We start from the raw sequence: 16,350 nt of genomic DNA on the forward strand, positions 1-16,350 counted from the left end.
AATCTAAACAACTTTCTTCTCCGATCTTTGACATTAACTGTCAAATTAACTTAGACTTAAGATATATTCTTCTACTCGTCAATGGATACTGATTCATCGTATCGGTCATCGAATCATCATTTAGAGATCACTAGTCGAGCTTTTAAAGAAAAACTTAACTGTTTAATGACTTAAAAAAAAATTTTAAATAATTTAATGATCAAAACGTAAATTTACTAATAAGTTAATTACTTTAAGTATAATATCATTGTCGTTGTTATGGGCATTTAAATAAAAGCACTATGCCACTATCCCTGGGAACTAGAGGTGATCATGGGTTGGGCCGGGCCAGGTTCGGATTCGGGTTAGGCCCAGATAAAATTTTAGGCCCGTTTTCTAAGCCCGACCCGGCCTAAAATATGGGCCTAAAAATTTGTCCAAGTCCAGCCTAAAAGAAAATTGCTAAGCCCGACCCGGCCCATATTAAATATATATTTGATTAAAAATTGTATATATTTGATTAAAAATAAAAATAAAATATATATTTAATATATAATTTGGGCCGGGCCGGGCCAAAAAAATTTTACCTGAGGCCAAGCCTGTTTTCTAAACGGACCTCATTTTTTTGCCTAAACCCATATTTCGAGTCTATATTTTTACCCGAACCCTCTCATTTTTCGGGCGAGCCATCGGGCCAGGCTGAGTAGCCCAACCCATGATCATCTCTACTGGAACTATAAATTTTGCCCCTAAAATTTTATAAGGACTAATTGGGAACTATTAGATAAACCGTGGATCTCATATAATTAAAGGACCAAATACTCTTTACTAAATATTGATGGATGTATTTTATTTTTCCCCACCTGCCTGATAGATAATGTATATCTATTCTTGATTTACAAAAGAATTTGTCTAACTACGGTGACGTAGGTAATTTGAATGATTGATTTTTTATAAATAAATTTATTTTTTATATTTATATTTCTTTTAACAATCGCATTATAGAGAAAGATAATATATTTTAATGTACTTAAATTTACGTCTTCCTACCTTAATAATTATGTCTATATCGATATCTAAAATATGTTAAAAAAATCCGAATAACATAAATGATTATTTTGTTGGTGCATGTTTCCTAGAATTAGATGGGTAGAGATGGAAATAAAACTTGCAAGAATTCCTAAGAATCCAAACACCACTGATGTTCCAACTTCTGGTTGTTCAACATGCTACATCCATGAAAAATTCACCCACTCCCTCTCTCATGTTCCCATATATGCTAAAAACCCATAATTCTTTTTTTCAAGGAAATTAAAAGTTATAATTAAATCCGATAATTTGTACTAATAAATAGTAAATGGAGTGATAAGACACATTTTACCTCCCTACTTAAAAAACAAAAGAAAACCAAATTGAGACCAAAGATGAAACTTGGGGTTTGGGAACATGTTAGTGGATTATGTCCAAATTCAAACTAACTAATCATTTGGGCTCTCTAAATTAAAAAATCCCAATGATAAATGGACGTTGTAAACAAGTGACCCCACAGCCTCCTGCATGAAAAAGGTTGCTTGCACTTGCTGACGGCTAGGCAGCTTTGGAGCTTTCTTCTAGACATGGAAGAAAGTTGACGCCACTTTGAAACACAATCCAAAAACATTGTTCTCCATTCCTCTCTCTATTATCTCCTTATGATCCTACCTTTATTTATTTGAATTTCAAATCCATTTGTTTTTTTTCTTTTTTTTGAGAGAGAACACATAGAATAATATATATTGCAGAAAATTTGAGGTTTGGAAAAACATTTGCCAACAGATATGGGAGACTCAGCTTGTCTCAAGCAACCATTTTCTTACACTGCAGGCATTCCCAATGAATCCAAGGAGGTCAGTTGAGGTTCCTCCCTGTATTGGTCCTACTTCAAATAATGAATTCATTCAAACACACCATATGGATGGTATTAATTAATATAATCATGGTTTGAACTTGCTTTTGTTGACTGTTTGCGACCAATACGCTGCTAGTCTTTTGGACGCGGGATTTCTGCTCTTAGGTGAATATCCGCTCTTTTAGTTCACTCTTTGAGACATCTATTAGACCGTGGGGCTTGAACACGAAGGGTTGACTTTCACGTGCCTTAGAGGAGAAAGCGGTTATAAAAGAATTAATCAATCTTCCATCGATTAGAGTCAATGTTCATTCTTTTTTCAGTGTCACCACTAGAAGTAGCCTCAAGAGACCTAACAAACATTACTTTATCTTTCTTATGTAATCGAGAAGATCTTTCCTACAGCTTTGTTTATCGCTCCGCTAATGCCATGTGATCCGGGTCAACGCGAATCGGATAATAAGTTGCAACTTAGTAAGGAAGCTTTCTAAGCTGCTTATTACTTCTCAACTTAACTCCGCAGGGCAATTCTTCGCTTAAACCCCTACTTCCATAGCTTTTATGGGTGATTCACCCTTTCTTATTGATGCTTTTCCTATTGGGATACCAATCTAAGTTAATAGATTGACTATGGGGATATCTTTATTCGGGGCTGTTCGCCTTTTGAATCAAAGTAAGTAGGTAGTAGGGGCTTCATAGCTACTTTAATTCTAAAGGAAACCTAAAAACCAACCTTCAGTCAGTAGGAGCCCTACTTCCCTCTTTGCGACCTCATCACTTCAATTTAAGCGCAAACCCATTTCTTTTTTAGATTGAGTTTGGATAGGTGGTAGGTTTACCTGCCGTTAGTGTAAAAACAGTGGTAGCAGTGAGATTAGATACTGTAGCGTGAGATAAAAAGTAAGCTAAATGCACCGCACCTAATCGCTCATCCAAATCCACCCTTAGTCACCGGGCGGAGCGCACCTTTGGTACTTCAGTAGGGCAAGCTGTTTGATAGTGACTTCTTTCATTTGCTAGGGCGACGAAAGGCTACTTCCATCTAGGAAACAGTCGGAAACTCGAGAGGGTCGACTTTGGAAGCGTTCGCCAGTAACCAAAGCGTCACTCCCTCCTTTTGATTATGTCGTGACGCTGACTGAATCCAATCCATTACCCCGGAAACGAAACAAAGTTCGTTCCCTTTCGTCAAGTAGGCATACGAACCACTTACTTTTGCTTTGCCTTAGACTCTATTAGAATAAAGCAAAGAAATAGGCAAAATGGAGAAAGGAAAGGGACAAGGGCGGTCTTGCTTGGCGCGAAGGCTGCTGGTTTTGAACTTGCTTTTGTTATGGAACTTTTGAGTTTCTGAAAATGGGTATAATTTTAGATTATTCAAAGTTTTTGAGTTTGAAACTTGTAGAAATGCGAAAACTATGCAGGGCAACCCAGTTGCTGTTCTTGGACAGTCAATATCTTTTGGGAGATTTATGTCAGATCAGTCCTTAGCTTGGGAGAAATGGTCAACTTTTTCTCACAAAAAATATGTAGAAGAGGCTCAGAGATATGCTAGACCCGGTTCAGTTGCTCAAGAGAAAGCTTTCTTTGAAGCTCATTACAAGACCCTTGCAGCTAGGAAAGCACTGCTTGAGCAAGCCAAAGCTAATGAAGGTATGGTTCAGGATATTGGAACCCAAGTTTCAGAGATAATGAACTCAAGCTCTCAAATGGCAGCCCTTGGCCATGAAGAAACTGGCTCCATTTATGATGGTAAAGAGAATAATAACTCGGATTTTGTCGAGTTTGAAAGCAGCTTAGTGGAAGGAGCTGACTCAGTTGGTGAACACAATGTTCTTGTGGAAATTAATTTGAAGAATGAAGCTGAAATTAAAGATTTGGAGCTTAGTGAAGCAACCCATGTGGAGAATCTCGAGAAGAAGGTTAACCAGTCGAGAAAGCTTGAGGAAGGAATGGAATTGGAGCTCAGTGAAGAAACCCAGATGGAGAAACCTCTACTTAAGGTGTCAAGTTATGGAAGAAGAACCAAAGTGCCATCTTCATCTGCTATTCGTCCCAACAAAGGGAATAATGTCACTCCAATGTCCAACAAGTCTGCAATGAAGATTTCTGATAGAAAGAGATCAACTCCAAAATCAAGCCATAAGTTTATCAACTCCACCCCTGCAAAAGAAATCAGTAGATTAACTTCCACCATTATTAGAAAGATAGATGGTTCTAGAATTGCTTCCAATTTTAAACCATCTAAAGAATGCCCCACGCCTTTAAGGACTTCAAACATGGTATCATTTTTTCTCTGCAACTTTGTCATTGTGTTTTCTAGTTCTTGCCATGGATGATAACTTGGGTTTTTTTTTTTTAATATGTTCTGCAGGCCTCTACAAGTGGAAGACCAAAGCAGTCCTTAGCCACTCCATGGTTGGAAAATAGAAGGTATCAGACATATAAATGACTAAGAAAAATGCTAGTTAAATTGAAACTACTAAGAAATGTTTCCACATGTATGCGTTACAGTGCTAGAACGCCCTTTAATTCCTCAGCCAGTGTGAGCAAAACATCTCGTGGAAAATGGAACCTTCTTCCAACAGAGTAAGGAACTTCCTTTTTTCTTTTTTTTCACTACTGTGAACCAGAAAAGAAGTAACAAATTTTCATAGTGATCAAGAATATTGTAAGAGACTATGTTTTTATGAATTTTTTGAAGTATTAGTATGGCACGTCCATGTCGGATGCAAATCCAGATATAGGGATGACCACTGACTAGAAAATTTTGAACGTGCCCTTGTCAGTTACATATCTTACCCGACACTTGCATCCGAATAACATACGTAAGTGTTAACAATGGTGCCTGCATGAAAAAATCCAAGTCCCCTGCGATATTTGCACCTTTCAGTTTGAGAACTGAAGAGAGAGCTGCAAGAAGAAAACAGGCATGGACATTTGTGTTGTTACCATATGTATGTATTCACTCACTCAAATTTACTTCATATTTCCCTTTTCAGAGGCTGGAAGAGAAATTCAATGCAAGTCAAGAACAAAAAGTAGAGCAGCAAACGACACTCAAGGTAACTTGTGTGCTTAAATCCTGAACTGAGCATCGTTTGTTCTATCTTTCATAGGATCAAAAATCAAAACCACCTTGTCCTGTTCTATAGAGCTAATTAAACATTTGCAGAAAAAAGCTGAAACAGAACTGAAGAAACTACGTCAAGGCTAGACCAATTCCAGATTTTTATAAAGAAAGAAGGAACAGTTAAAGATGAAATGCAAAAGGTATACAAATCTAGTTTTATCTCTGATGATACTAAAAATACACTTACACTTGAATTCGAGTATATTATATAGTTTCTCGCCTTCATCTTCATAGATTCCATTGACACGACCAGAATCAGCTGGCGTAGGAAGAAAATCCACTCCCAGGAAAGCAAATAATCATTTCCCCATCAAAAGTCTTCACTTAAGAAGCAAATTTCAGTTGCAATGGCTGCTAATCACATTTGATAAGATTAAACACAAGTTTGGATGCCTAAAATTGGATGGAAATAGAAGGCTGTCCGGAAATTCCCTTTTAATTCTTTTTAAGTCATGTTTGTATGCGCACCTTTTGGTTGGGTATTTAATAGAGCATTGTTTTATTTAGAAAAAAGGCTAAATACAAACAAAAGCCAATACATGGAAAGATAGAGAGTCTGCCAATCACAGTTCTCTCAATAAACACCACCCTTCATCTTCCTCAATGTCTAGCATGAAATCCACATCACAGTAACTCGTATCGTCGTCGTCGTCATCGTTCTGCTTGTCATGCAGAGACCAAAACTTAGCCAGGAAATCATCATAGTTGTCGTTGTCGTTAAGAACGCATCTACCAACATCCTCATAGACATAATCATGATCATTGACATGATTACCAATCTCATCATTATCATCATCATCATCATCATCATCATTAAAACTATACAAATATTCCAATACTCCAGTGGCAGAAAACCCGGAAAAATTGAAACCGGCCAAATTACATGTCCTAAACTTTTGAGTACCCTTTGACTTGCCCTTGGACTTACTAACCGGATTCAAATGATACTCAACACAATGTAACCTCCCACATTTTCCACTAAACTTGGAATGGTTGCTGGCCTTTGGTGTCACCCTGGAAAACGATCCAGAAACCGGGAGGGAATCGAGTGTCTGTACACTTCGGGTTTTGGGTTTGGGGTTCCAAGGAGATAGGTGGACTGGATAAGTCCGAACCACGCCTTGTTGGGGAGCCTCCCTCTTCATTAGAGGGCCTGAGAAATGAAAGATGAGTGAGATGAATGAGGTTGGTTATCTTACTAATTATCATTTTATTTATAGAGCAGAGAAGTGGGTCCGTGTCCATATATGCTTGGGAAGCAAGGAGTTTTTTTCGTTTTGTCTGGTCATGATTCTTGTTAGCCAAGGAGTTCATTTGCTTGGTAACAACGAAAACATGTCAATGATTTTTCCCTGCTTTAGCTGTTGAGTGTTGACCAGCTAGAAATCTTATCCCTTTCTCTAGGGTTGAGCAAAACTTATTTAGTTTTTTTCTAATAACGTAATTTAGTTTTCCGAAATTAAGTGACTTGAATTTATAAAAAAAATACAAAAATAATTAAAAATAATCTTGAAAAATATTTATAAAAAAATTAAAAATTATTAAAAAGTTACTAAAAATCATTTTTAAAAATGCTAAATTATAATTTTTTTTAAAAATTATAAAATGATAATCTTGAGACCATAAACTTTTATTTTGTTTTCAAATATACATGGTATCTATGTAATTATGTTTTTTTAATTTGAAATTTAGTTATATTGTCAACAAGATTTATGACCGTTTTAATCTTTTTATTTTATTTGAAACAAATTTATTTAACTTAACTCGAAATCACTTACTTTATTTGGAAAAAAAAAATTCAACCATTCACTCGACTAACTTAAAATATTTTCACATGATTCGATTAAACGCTCATTTCTACTTTTTTTTCGTGATCACCAGAAAAATTCAAAAATCAAATTAAATTATAATGTTTGGTTTAATTTTCAACCTTAAAAAATCATAACTATTTGAACTAATTAGAATTTTATTTTTATAATATAAAAATATTTTTTCTTAAATTAACAAAACAACTCAAAAGAAAACTATATAAAAAATAAAATTTAAACTTTTTTAAAAAATTATAAAATTGAATCCATAATGAAATTTAAGATTCGGTTATTTAGGATATTCAATTGGGTATTTAAAAAAATTTAGAATCACACGCACCCAACAGAATTGAATTATTATTATACCTTGCGAAAATCAAATTAAGTAAAAATACTAAGAGTCAGATTACGTTATCTTTTCTACTCAAAATTAGTAAATTAGTTCTTATATGTTAGATTAAAGAATAAATAAATTTTTTAAGTGAAAATATTTATCCATTTGTATTGTTAAAAACTAACATGATTGATGAAATAATCAGATAGTAACATGTGATGTAACATATATACCTCATGTTAATATACAGAAACTAATTTTTAAAAGTAAAATTGGATAAAAATTTTAACAAAATGATTAATTTACCTTTTTATCTAATGTACAAGGATTAATTTACTTATTTTTTAAATAGTGAAAATAAAATACAATTTAAATCCTAATACATGTGCTGCATGTACTTTCCAATTTTGTTACCATACATCATCAGCAGTGTGCCCATATTCAGCTTCTAGTAGTGTTAATCTATATCAACAAACTTTCCAATTCGATCACAATCAAAGTTATACAGCAAAGTTAATAAGTACAGATGTTCTGCAAACTTGCATAATTTGTTTGTTTCACAACGAATTCAGATGTATGATCTTCTTTCTATATACAACAGGGAAAGAAAAACAAATAAAAAAGATTATGACTTTTACATATTATGACATTGTAATTGTTTTTCCTGCATATAGAATTGCATTGTTTACTACTATGTGAGTTGCCAAGACTTACACATTTTCCGAGGCGGTTTCTTCGAGAGACTTGACAAGTGGCTCCTTGCCCTCTCGTTCAAGTTTAGAACGAAAGGTTGCTTTCTTAGCAGGATACAACAAATAATGTTGACACATGAAAATAATGTCGAAGAATATGGATACCTGAAAAAGAGTTACACCACAGTTAATCATGACAAAGAACATACAAGAATTACATAATCTGATTTAAAATGCAGTGACATTGACAAAAATTTGAAGCAATAAATCCAATTTGCAAGCTGAGTTCAACTTTTTCCTTCTTGCTTGCTGTATTCCGCTCGGGTCATTACATGCAAGACTTCCGTATGCATTTTTCAAGGAATACTTGTTAAAACCGGGGAGAATTTACGCTAAGGAAAATGGCAGATCCTCTTTATCACATATAAACCGGCAAAAGATCACCGAGCACCAAGACAGTAGCATTGGTGGAGTAAATAATGAAAGCAAATAAGGTGGGAGAATATCACATACCAAAGAAAGCAATGTCTTCCCTATATTTCCATAAAAGTTCACCCAAGAATCTGAAAAAGAAATTAATCTCACAATTAATAATATTATAATATGAAGCATAATGTTGGACCGTGAGATTGATCGGTGAAGAAGAACCATACTTTGATCTATAGACTGTACAGCCATCTGTGCGTAATTTGCCAATCCTCCAACAAAATCAAGCAAAATGTTTCCGATGCTGAACCCATCTGTACTCTTTCGTGCAAAGTTCATGACTGCCTGAAATTCAGTAATATAAAACTTTGTAAGCATAAAAATCAAGCAACTTCCTATGTTACGAGTGCAGCGAAGGACACTATGCAACCATGTTGGTTTTTAGAAGAGACTAGTTAAATAATGGGCACCGACATCGTGCCCTCATGTGATTCAAGGAAACCAAGAAGCTTTTCTTTTTCAAAATCATTCTTATTCTTTCTTTCTTTCCTCATTTTCCTCCATAAGATCTGAAATTTAACTGCTAGAGGAAAAGTACTACCTTTTGTGCTAATAGACGTTTTCCATAATTGAGCCAATGATGCATCATCAATCAGCTTCATCAACACGAAAATCTAATAAATGATTCGAAACATATCAAACAAGATGATATCTAACCTGGGGAATATACTTGACCACCGTCATGAAAACTTGTATCGAGCTGCAAAAAAATTTAAACAGTAGTTTACATTGGAGCTACCATGTCGTTTACTTTCGGTTTCTCACATGCATAAAAAGGGTTAAAAACGAACTTACTTAAAGATGGAGATTAACCAAAGCCATGATTGGCTAGGCAATGCTATGAAGAAACAAATGGCGGCGATTAACCACACAGCAATGACAATTCCCACAGAAATCTTAGAAACCTTTTGCGTCCCACGCTGCATAAAACCGAACCAATGAAACATTGGTATTCAACTTACAAAGTCTAGGATAAGTACTCACCCAAGCAACAAAGAAACTGGTGAAACTTACATCAAAAATCACAATTTGAAACAAAGTAATAGCCGTCAACAAAACAGCATGTATTGAGAACGCGACATCATTAGCAGCTACTGGGATCATCTGCCAATCAATAAACCAAAAGAGAAATGAATAGATATATGAAATCCATATAAATTTCAGTGAAAATATTTCATAAATCCCCATTAACAAGAGGCATTAATTCATGATAAGTTATTGGGTTTTGGTGATACTAAGCTAAAATCCCAAACTTATACAAACGAACTACCAGAAATGAAGTTTGTTTTCAATTGTTTTACTAGTTTGCTCTACAAATACAACTAAATCACCAAATAAAACATAACAAAATAAGGGGGGGGAGGAGGAAAAAGGAATAATTGGAAAGAAACCTCTCCAGAGCCATATTTCTCAAAGTATTGCCTCTGAATAACAGGGCTGAAGTAAAGGCAAACGTTGTAGATCATATAAGAGGAGTGTTTTGTCAAATTCAGCAGCACGAAATCAAAGTTCAACCCAACAACGCTGTGATTTGGAACAAACAAAAGCAAAAACTTGGAGGATCAGGGAAAAGAATTTGAACCTATAAATTTGGGATTTCAAGGAATTATAATGAGTACCTTTTTCTTCGAAAATTTAAGATGACTTGAGGGTAGAAACTAATGGACCACGAAAAAAAGGCTAGCCAACCAAAAGTGTCGTACGTGATTTCCAGTGGAATTGAATTCCAAGAAGCCATTTTTTTTTTCTGATTTTCCCGGTTGGATTGGAGAAAATCAGAGATGGAAATTTTAAAAACCCAAAGGAGTTATGTTTTTTCTGTATCGGGTCCTTCTTTTGGGATATATTCGTTCTTTGCGTTCTCCACCTCTATAATCGAAGTGTTCGATTCTATTTTCTTTTTTTTTTTTGAAACACTGATTCTATTTTCTATAATCTAAAAATAAATATTTTGTTAATAATTTTGAAATATTATGCATTGAAAATATATATTATTTTATACATTAGAGGCCATTTTTTTCTGTCAACAGGTCGAAAAATATCCATATTTATTTTATTTTTTGAAATAGAATTTAAAGATTTATTTTTAATCTGGTTGTAAAACTCCATGAAATCAAATAATTGTGATTTTAAAAAATAAATAAAAATTTATTAACTAAAATTTAAATGTAACTTCTGTTTCGGTAGGACGTGTATTTTTATTACTATGAAATTCATAAATGAAGTAATTAATCATAGGGTTATCATTATTAGGAGTGTTCATTCGGTTAACCAACCAGTTAACCGACCCGAAATAACATTAACCAAATTAACCGTCCTTTCAAAATTTTTAACCGTTAACCGAACTGAAATTTTGTCAAAAAAATTAACCAAACCAAAATTTTTTCGGTTAATTCGGTCGGTTAACCGAATTAACCAAAAATTATATATTTTTTATTTTTGGTTAAAAATTAACTAAATTGACCGAATTGAATCACTACATAATTAAATTATTTTTAGACTTTTAGACTTTAGTTTTAGTTTTAGTTTTAGAATTTTATTTTTATTTATTAAATTATTTGTAATTTTTATGATTGGGTTGGGTTAGGTAATTGGGTTGGGTTGAATACTTGGGTTTGGATTGGGTTTAGGTGAATAGTGGGCCTATTTATATATTATAATTTTATTTATTAATTTTTTCGGTTAAACTGAATTAACCGTTAACCGAAAAATCAAAAAATAATTAACCGACCCCCGACCGAAAAAATTCGATTAACCAACCGAATTCGGTTAATCGGTCGGTTAACCGAATTTTTTCGATTTTACCCGAATTTTACACACTCCTAATCATTATCCTGTTTGTAATGATGAATCTTGTATGTGTTCTTAAAAAAAGAATAGAAATTTGTCAAAATTTTGGAGTTTTAAAGGGTCGTGAAAACACATAAAAACTCTTGAATGGATTGAGGTGAGAGGGTAGGGATGGTTATATTTCTAGGAGCGAACTCCAGGCAAATATGAAACACATGGATGCAAGTTATGCCTTGAAATGAAAGACAATTCCGAATCGGTCAATAATATCATCTTCAATATTTGAACTTAATCCTCCTTTTAAAAATGTATTGTATCTTACTATTACACTAATCATTTATTTAGTAAATTTAAATGTAAAATTCCTCCTCTTGTTATTAAGTCATTCTCACTTAAATATTTAAAGCAGTATTAATAAAAATTGGTATTTAAACTCTTATTTTTTCTATTTTACTCAAAGCACATATCAACCAATAAAAAGTTTATACATGGAACGATTTTTTAAAGGGACACATGGAACAATTTTTATTAAAAGTGATTTACTTTAGTATTTGTATTTATAATATAATAATATATTTAATATAGTTATTTGTAGAGGTCAATGATTTTTTGAAAATTCAATTATCAGTTAATTCAGTTCAAAATCGAATAATTAACCGAATTTAATAATTAATAATACAATATATATATAGTTTTAATTCGGTTAATTCAGATAATTCGGTCAATTAAACATTACCAATTTATTTTTAAATATATTTTATACTTATTTTAAACAAAAAATAAACATATAAATTTCAATTAATTCGGTTAACCAACCGAATTAACTAAAATATTTCGATTCAATTAATTTTTTAAAAAAATATTAATTCAGTTAATAGAGTTAATATATAATATAGATATGTTTATTTAAGATTTTTAATGCTTTTTTTATTATTTAAAATAATTCAATTTGTATTTACCTAAATCAAATAAAACACAAATGTGTAATTAAAAAAAACTTTATTATATCCTCTGAAATATCCTATGCGGTAAAGGCAAACAAAATGGAAAAAAATGAAAATAAAAATAAATAAATAAACACTCGCCAAAGTCTTGTTATTATTATTATTATTCAAGACTGTTCACACATTCTATGCCGCGGCTATTCGCAAGCAAAATACATTTTAATCATATATATGTATAAATAAATAAATAAAAAGCGTTGATCCACGGGCCATGCATGTGGCGTGTTAAACCTTAGAAGTAAAAGAGTCCCAGTCCGGCAACAGCGGTAACAGCACCAACGAAGCTGGAGGCTTTGAGAGAAACGGCACTAGATGGTGATGGAGCGAGAGCACCGCCGTCTGGTGTAGGAGGGGAACTGCTAGTGCTAATGGAGGAGGAGGGAGATGAGGCGGGAGATGTTGAAGGTGATGAAGAAGAAGAGGTCTTGGGCACATCCGCCGCATAAGCCCCAACAACGGCAATGAGAACAAGGGCGACGACGAGCATAACTTGGCGAGCCATCTTTATTTGCTGGGTTAAAATTTAAAAATAAAGGAAATATAGTTTATTAATGTGATTCAAGGGAAATGCAGTAATATATTCTCTAATGTAAATAGAGAAACACTGCAAAACGGTTGAATGCTTTGAAAAGAAGGCAGAGGCTGAGGGTTTAAATAGGGAATGCGACTGTCATCGTGGCTTCTATTTTGGTAAATCAACCATTTGATCTACCGATTTTCGTGGGGTTTTTATTTATTTATTTAAATTAGTTGATAAATAAGGGGGTAGTTATATATTTTTCCCTATTTTTAGATTAAATGGGTGTTAGTGTTCTATATTTTTACATTATATTCAACTTCTTTGCTTCTAAATTTGAAAATTATATTTTATGAGTAAATATATATTTTTAGGCTATGAGAGTAAATATATTAAAAATTATTTTCTGTTAATATTTATAATATTGTATAATTAAATATAAATATAAATATGTTGATTGAGTCTTAACTCAATTGATATTAACATTTTTAGTAATTGGAATTTATGAGCGAAACGAAATGAAACCAATGCATAAAAAAATTAAATTATGCTATTAGTCCCTATATTTAGTAAAAGTTATAGCTTTAATTCTTATAATTTTGTTTGATTATTTTTAATTCTTATACTTTTTAAATTTTGAACTTTTAGTCTTCACCAAACAATAATTGTTAAATTTATTAAGTAAAGTTCTGCTATTTTCAAAATCTGATTTGTCAAACATATTATCATATATTTAATGTCATGCCAGCTTATTATTTTCACATATTACTTACTAAAAATCTAATTAACAGATTACCGGCTATCATTTGTGTTAAGACTGAAATTTCAAAATCTGAAAAGTGTAACAGCCCGGTTTTAGCTAAGTCAGAACAGTAGTTTCGGGACCACAAGTCCAAAGTTAAAATATTAATTTTATTATTATATTAAAGTTTACAGCGTGATAGTATTATTAGGTGAAAGTTTCGTAAAGAAATTTTACCGTTTACATGCTCAATTTAATAAAAAGGACTAAATCGCGTAAAGTGTAAAAGTTGAGTTCTAATAGCTAAAGATATTAAATAGCTATAGAACTTTAAATTATGAGTCCTTATATAGTAAATAGACCATTAATGGTGTTAGTGGATGAACATGGCTTGGCATTATTGAAGTATTAAATGTTTTTAAAGGGTATTTTAGTAAATAAATAAATAGTGGTTAAAATTAAATAAAATAAAAGACAAAGTATCATCTATTACCTTTCTTCAACCAATTTTCATTAGAAAAATAAGCCATTGAAGAATCTAGGTTTGGCCAACTTAAATTCTTATGCATGGTATGTATTTTTGTTCTATTTTTATTGATTTTTATATTTTTGAGATCGTTGCTTCGTGTTCTAGCTAGCTCATACCTTCATTTTTGAAACTGTAATAGATTTCAAATGATGCCATTGTTGAATGCTTGGTTGTTTAAGTGTTTAATGATAGATTATGAAGGTTTAATGTTAGAAATACAAGTTTTGTAAAGTGATTTTTGACAAAAATGTCAAAAAGATATTAAATTGATAAAATGTGAAATGTGGTGGTTAAAAGTGTGAATAAATTGAAAATATGCTAGTAACATGTATTAAATTCGGTTAAGCATGGGTGTACTAAATTGCATGAATTTGCAATTTTATGTGATAAGGACTAAATTGTAAAAAATGTGAAAGTTTAGGGGAAAATGTGTACAATAGCACTAATGTGTGTTTTGGACTAAATTGAATAAATAGTTGATTAAATAAGCTGATTTTTATAATATATAGATCAAGATAAGTTGAGATTGGGATTAGATCTGGGAAAAGGAAAAGTGGACGAATAGTCGATAATTTCCATCCGAGCAACTCGAGGTAAGTTCGTATAATTAGAATCGAACTTTCATTTAATTGCAATTATATGAAATGAATATGTATATATATATGTGAATTGAATGGTTGAAATAAACGATATTGAATTGCTTAATTTGAAATGTATTGAGTAATACCGAGCCCCATTTGAACTATAGAAAATCGTAGGATACGAGTGACAAGTCACTAGGATTACCGTTTTGGTCGAGCTCCTGCATTTGTTGCAGACTCACCACAGCTCGTATGAGCTTACCTGTAATGACTCAAAATTCACGGGCATCGGAAAAGTATAATATCGGGCTTCCGTCTTAGTAAATTGAGTTTAAAAATAATTATTAGAAATATTTACGAGACTAGTTGTGTGTTTAATTAGGTTTTAGATAGGTGAATTTAGCTTAATTAAGAGTAATTAGGAAAAAGGAATTAAATTGAATAAAGGGTAAAAGTCTAATTATAGATCAAAAGAAACTAAAAGGGACTAAATGGGAAATTAAGCCACATTTGGAGGTTGAGGCGGCATAAGATTGTAAAAATCTTAGATTTTTATATTATTTATTTATATAAATATATAAATTAATTATAAAGTATATTATTTAAATTAATTATATTATAAATATTATATTATAAGAAATAAATGAAATAAAGACAATTGTGTGGTGATAGAATATTACATGTGTAAAATATATTAAAACACACTTGTAATAAAATAAAATATGTTCTTATAATTTAAGTAAAAGATATTAATTAACTAAATAATTATATAATGAGATTTTTAATTGATAAACAAATTAAGTAGTGACAATTGTAAGGTTATGATATGGTAGAAATGTATTAATTATATTTGTTATTAAAATATATATTTTATAAATAATAATTAATTAAACATAAAAGGAAATAAAAACAAAGCAAAAGAAAAAAAAACAGAATAGAAAGAACAAAGAAACAGAGAAGCAAACGAAACAGGGGAAAGAAAGAAAAAAAAAAGAAAGAAAAAGGGGAAAATAGATTTTTAAAGCTTGGAGTTAATTTGGTAAGTCAACCAAGTCCTTTTCTTTTAATTTTGATGTTTTAGAAGTTTTAAAACAAAGTTTTGTTGAAAATAAGTTGAGGTTTTGAAAGTTTATAGGTTTTTAAGAATGGTTCATGTTGAATAAATTGTTGAATTCGGGATTTAATTGAATGAATTTTAAGTTAGAATTGATAAAGGGATTAAATTGTAAAAGAAACTATAAGTTTTATGCTTTAGGGACTAAATTGAGGGAAATTCGAAATTAAAAAAATATGCTGAAATTTTAATAGTTAAATTGAGTATGGATGAAATTTGAATAGAAATAGAGTGTGAATTGAATTAGGAAAGTAAGTAAACTTAGTTAGGATTAAATTGAGAACAAGGTAGGAAACGATTAGAAATTTAATTATTTATTATAATTAGTGTTGTAATTAATAGTATAAATTATTATTATTTTCGTAGCTAACAAAGAACCTGAGGCATCGACATCAAAAGGAAAGGAGAAAGCTATCGAGGATTAAAACGGGAAATTTACGGTTTGTATTACTATAATTCAAGTTATTTATTATTAAAGGTTAAATATTAATTTATGTGTTTAGTAAATAAAATGTGAGGTAAATATTAGTATTATTATTATTATTATTATTATTATTATTATTATTATTAAGATGAGTGGGAATTAAATTGAATAGTTGATATGAATTAATATTTGAATTGTTTGTTGATTGAAAACGGGAAGTGAATTTGAATCGAATTGTGACTGATATTAAATTGAATGGAAATGTATTGAGTTGTGAAAATGTGTGAATTTGTGGATTAATTATTGATTGAAAGGTGGAAAAATGATTG

The 16,350-nt window shown here is 31.6% G+C and overlaps 3 protein-coding genes across 4 annotated transcripts; 1 reads left to right on the plus strand and 2 right to left on the minus strand.

Annotated features, from left to right (window-relative positions):
• Nucleotides 1-1,698: 1,698 nt before the first annotated feature.
• LOC107911767 (protein WVD2-like 7) lies at nucleotides 1,699-4,932 on the plus strand. Of its 2 annotated transcripts, none has more exons than XM_041105724.1 (5): nucleotides 1,699-1,865; nucleotides 3,292-4,149; nucleotides 4,242-4,300; nucleotides 4,382-4,456; nucleotides 4,657-4,932. In XM_041105724.1, exons 1-5 carry the CDS (start codon nucleotides 1,797-1,799, stop codon nucleotides 4,688-4,690), a joined length of 1,095 nt encoding a protein of 364 aa, XP_040961658.1. In that variant the 5' UTR covers nucleotides 1,699-1,796; the 3' UTR covers nucleotides 4,691-4,932. The 2 variants fall into 2 exon arrangements, with proteins under 2 accessions (XP_040961658.1, XP_016695177.1); XM_016839688.2 differs by having other exon boundaries at nucleotides 1,702-1,865; nucleotides 4,870-4,932.
• A 631-nt stretch (nucleotides 4,933-5,563) lies between these two features.
• On the minus strand, nucleotides 5,564-6,145 carry LOC107910860 (uncharacterized). The gene has a single exon (XM_016838786.1). It carries the CDS (start codon nucleotides 6,143-6,145, stop codon nucleotides 5,564-5,566), a length of 582 nt encoding a protein of 193 aa, XP_016694275.1.
• A 1,460-nt stretch (nucleotides 6,146-7,605) lies between these two features.
• On the minus strand, nucleotides 7,606-10,234 carry LOC107911768 (cystinosin homolog). Its single transcript, XM_016839689.2, has 8 exons — nucleotides 9,940-10,234; nucleotides 9,712-9,844; nucleotides 9,335-9,424; nucleotides 9,116-9,240; nucleotides 8,978-9,020; nucleotides 8,488-8,605; nucleotides 8,348-8,397; nucleotides 7,606-7,999 (listed from the first exon to the last, which is right to left on the minus strand). Exons 1-8 carry the CDS (start codon nucleotides 10,056-10,058, stop codon nucleotides 7,853-7,855), a joined length of 825 nt encoding a protein of 274 aa, XP_016695178.2. The 5' UTR covers nucleotides 10,059-10,234; the 3' UTR covers nucleotides 7,606-7,852.
• Nucleotides 10,235-16,350: the final 6,116 nt, after the last annotated feature.

Source organism: Gossypium hirsutum, chromosome D11 (assembly GCF_007990345.1).
Source record: "Gossypium hirsutum isolate 1008001.06 chromosome D11, Gossypium_hirsutum_v2.1, whole genome shotgun sequence".
Classification (NCBI taxonomy): domain Eukaryota; kingdom Viridiplantae; phylum Streptophyta; class Magnoliopsida; order Malvales; family Malvaceae; genus Gossypium; species Gossypium hirsutum.

Coding starts and splice junctions, on each gene's coding strand:
- LOC107911767 (XM_016839688.2), top strand. CDS start 1,797: ATGGGAGACTCAGCTTGTCTCAAGCAACCATTTTCTTACACTGCAGGC. Junction 4,301..4,381: donor CCATGGTTGGAAAATAGAAG/GTATCAGACATA, acceptor TATGCGTTACAG/TGCTAGAACGCCCTTTAATT. Junction 4,457..4,869: donor TGGAACCTTCTTCCAACAGA/GTAAGGAACTTC, acceptor TTCCCTTTTCAG/AGGCTGGAAGAGAAATTCAA.
- LOC107910860 (XM_016838786.1), bottom strand. CDS start 6,145: ATGAAGAGGGAGGCTCCCCAACAAGGCGTGGTTCGGACTTATCCAGTC.
- LOC107911768 (XM_016839689.2), bottom strand. CDS start 10,058: ATGGCTTCTTGGAATTCAATTCCACTGGAAATCACGTACGACACTTTT. Junction 9,425..9,711: donor AGAAATATGGCTCTGGAGAG/GTTTCTTTCCAA, acceptor ATTGATTGGCAG/ATGATCCCAGTAGCTGCTAA. Junction 9,021..9,115: donor TGGTTAATCTCCATCTTTAA/GTAAGTTCGTTT, acceptor ATTTTTTTGCAG/CTCGATACAAGTTTTCATGA.